The sequence below is a fragment of the Mya arenaria genome, chromosome 10 (genome assembly GCF_026914265.1).
Source record: "Mya arenaria isolate MELC-2E11 chromosome 10, ASM2691426v1".
In the NCBI taxonomy this organism is placed as follows: domain Eukaryota; kingdom Metazoa; phylum Mollusca; class Bivalvia; order Myida; family Myidae; genus Mya; species Mya arenaria.
In genome coordinates, this window is record NC_069131.1 from 68,397,545 (window position 1) to 68,401,151 (window position 3,607).

The 3,607-nt window shown below is 35.0% G+C and overlaps 1 protein-coding gene across 1 annotated transcript; it reads left to right on the plus strand.

Moving 5' to 3' along the window:
- Window positions 1-567: 567 nt before the first annotated feature.
- On the plus strand, window positions 568-3,332 carry LOC128204083 (uncharacterized). The gene is made up of 2 exons (XM_052905428.1): window positions 568-620; window positions 1,477-3,332. The coding sequence occupies exon 2, from the start codon at window positions 1,477-1,479 to the stop codon at window positions 2,512-2,514; it is 1,038 nt and encodes a 345-aa protein (XP_052761388.1). The 5' UTR covers window positions 568-620; the 3' UTR covers window positions 2,515-3,332.
- The last annotated feature ends 275 nt before the right edge of the window (window positions 3,333-3,607 follow it).

The following is a 3,607-nucleotide window of genomic DNA, read 5'->3' on the forward strand; positions in this document are numbered from 1 at the left end:
TGATAACGTAATATTCCCCTTTTCCCCCGATGAGCCATTGTGCGAAATGCATCTTTAGGGATAATTAAATTATTTAAAAAAAAAAAAAACGGAGTGTGTGTGCGTGCACATCTATATATGATTAGCTCAGTTAGAACGTGTGACAGAATATTAAACACACCATCTATGATAATTTTTTTGTATTTCCAGAATAAATTATGGAAAAGGGGCAATCCAGAAGTGCTGTATATCGACAACATCTGAAGGCAACTAATCCAGCATTATATGAAGACTACTTGATTAAACAGAGAGAACAATCTAAAGCAAACAGAATAAATTTGAAGAAAGAACTTGTGAAAAGAGATAGTCCAGTCAGTATATACTTCAACCTCAAACTAATTGCAACAGAAACAATTTTTCGAGAAATGAATGCTAAAATGATTAAACAACAACATATAAAAAATCGACTAAAATCTATTGTGGCAAAATGGAGAAAATCAAGAATGAAAATCGATATGTTTCCCCTGGATACAGTGATATGATTAGCTCACCATACAGTGTAAAGCGTCTGGTTGATTTGATCAAGGTTGTGTGCTAGTGTTTATTCCAATGTGGAAAAACGGATACATACTTGGAACAAGGTAAGGTTCTTATCAGTTTTCATTGTATTTTGTAATTAATCAATGATAAACGATTCATTTCTGCAAGATAGATATAAGCAGACATATTTAAACTGTCTGAATTAAAAGTGTCATGAGTTTCCGCGGTTTGGAATCAATAAATAGAAACCAATAATAATTAATTAAATTTCGGAGTTTTTAATATACAGAGAGTTCTGCTTATATATTTAAACTTAGTTTTGTAAACAAATGACAAGGTTATGATTAAAAATAAAAAAAAATAAAGGAAATTACTAAATGTGACTTTGCTCGATTTTTTAAAGTACGGAAGGCTATTTGTGCCATCTTTTTTAAGAAATGATTGTAAAGAAGGGAATAATTTAAGTTTTTAGATATGATTAGTTTCTTAGCAAGTACATAGCTGTTATATTGTTATAATATGATACGTTTGGATCAGAAATAATTTCTTTTGAAGGTTCTGTCTGCTTGCCTGTCTGACATTGAACATTTTTACAGAGTTTGAACTTTGAGCAAACATATTTTGAACTACAAATTATGCATGCCTCGTCTATTCCTTTGTTTATTTATTGAACATTTAAATTTTCATTGCCGATACAATTGTCTCACCTGCATCTGATTCAAAACTGTTCTGATCAGTGTATTAATTGAATAATTTTAATTTTGTATAATTGTCAAAAATCTTGAATCATTATCAGATGGCGAAAAATTCGGCGTCGAATCTTGATCCAATTATTTTTGTAATTGTCATAATAGTCATGAGGAGCAGAGTAAGGTTATGTGGATGTGTAGATCTATATATTAGATTTATTTAAATTATTATTCAATAAAACTAAATTAAATTGTTTATTTATTTCAGATGGGTGATGTTAAAGAAACATGTGTCATCTGTAAAACCATCTTCAAAGATGACGATTTAAAAGCGAAGCTGGGAACGAAGGGCAGTGATGGCATTAATAGGGCCAGTGCAGATCGTGCGGACAGTTTGATAACTTATCCTGGTGAATCAGTACACATAGATTGTCGCAAAAAATACTGCAACCCCATAAACATTAAGTACGACAAAAAATCAAAAGATGAGCTTTCTTCACCCCCGAGAGAACTTAGATCATGCAATGAACTATTCAGTTTCAAAGAGCATTGCTTATTCTGTGGTAAAACAGCAAAACTGTGTGGGAGAAAACGTGGACCTGATGTGTACCCTGTCAGAACTTTAGACTTTCAACTTCAAATTAACAGTATATGCACCAAACGAGCAGATGAATGGGCTAACACAATCAGGAGTCGCCTAAAAACTGTAAACGATTTGCCTGCAGCAGACGCTCTGTACCACCAAACATGCAGCGTGAATTTCAGGACAATGAAAGCCATGCCTGCAACATATCTTCAAGATTCGTCTGCAGAAAAACGATTTAGGGGGCGACCTGTTTCGTTGAATACACAGAGTGCATTTCACTCTGTAATCAAATATTTAGAGGACAATGACAACGAGCAGATAACAATGACAGATCTTGCGGCAAAGATGAAGGAAACGTGCGGCGATGAAGCATTCGGTACTGTCCATTTGAAGCAGAAACTAAGGGAATACTTTGGGGATTCTATAATCATTACTGATTTGAGTGGGAAAAGAAATGTGGTGACTCTGAGGCATACAGCATCTTCAATTCTGCATGACTTTTACAAACAGCAAGATAACAATGGCAGTGAGGAAAAGAAAAGGTCTATAATAGAAACTGCTGCTAAGTTAATCAGAAGTGACATTAAAGCATTAGACAGCAACAAATCTGAATATCCCTCTCCTACTGACATATCTTCTACTGAAAAAAACATAGAGTATTTACCAGAAAGCCTTCGAATATTGTTACAAGCAATACTGAGTGAAAAAAAAGCCAACTAAAACTGCATCAATAGGACAGGCTATTATACAAGCTACACGGCCACGTGTCATCATACCACCTCTTCAGCTAGGTTTAGGGATCCAGTTGCATCACCAATTTGGTTCCAAGTTTTTGATAGACATATTGAACAGTTTAGGGTTTTGTGTGTCATATACTGAGGCCTAAAAAAAAAATTGTTTGGTTAGGGTTACATCCTTAAAAAAAATAGGTAGGGTAGGTAGGCTTATTATTTTTTTTTATTTTTTTTTTATTAGGTTTTATATAAGAATATAATTTTCATCATTGGAGAATGGTGTTAAAGCTATCTTCTGTACAAGCATTTAAGGTTTAAACTTAATATTAAAAAGCAATTAAAAAAAAAACGAATTTTTTTTTTTTTTTTTAGTTTTTCATTTTTTTTTCAAACTGACTATAAAAACGGTAGGGTCGGCGCCTATTCCGTAGGTAGGGTCGGGTAACCCGAACCAAATGTATTTTTTTTTAGGCCTGAGGTCCAGAAGTTTGAATCAAGTGCAGCTGTATCTAAAGGGACAGATATTCCTGCATTCGTCCCTGGTAGTTTTGTTCAGTACGTGGCCGACAATGTTGACCACAACATTAGAACAATAGATGGCCACGGAACCTTTCATGGGATGGGCATCATAGCATGTGTGACCCCTGCTACGTCTTCCATTGTTCCGATCCAAAGAAGAACAGTTGGGAAGGAGGACATATGCAAAGCTGGAGAAATTAGAATGTCATACTACAAGCCAAACGAACAAATTAAAAAGTCAATGACATATGCAGAAATACAACAAACAAAGTCCATAGATAACACTTTGAAGCTAGATCTGCTTGTTAAAGTGACAGCGCCAATAAGACCACACAGACCTGTGTGGTCTGGACTGATGCAAATGTTACAGAAAGGAGAGTATCCAGGAAAAGCCTCAGTTATTTTCATGCCAATGATCGATTTGGATCCAGGAGACTTATCATGCATCTACACAACCCTACTGTTTGTGGAAAATCATGCAACTAGGTACGCAGTCACGCCCATACTCACCTTTGATCAGCCCTTATACTGGAAGGCATTTAATGTTATACTCAATGAAG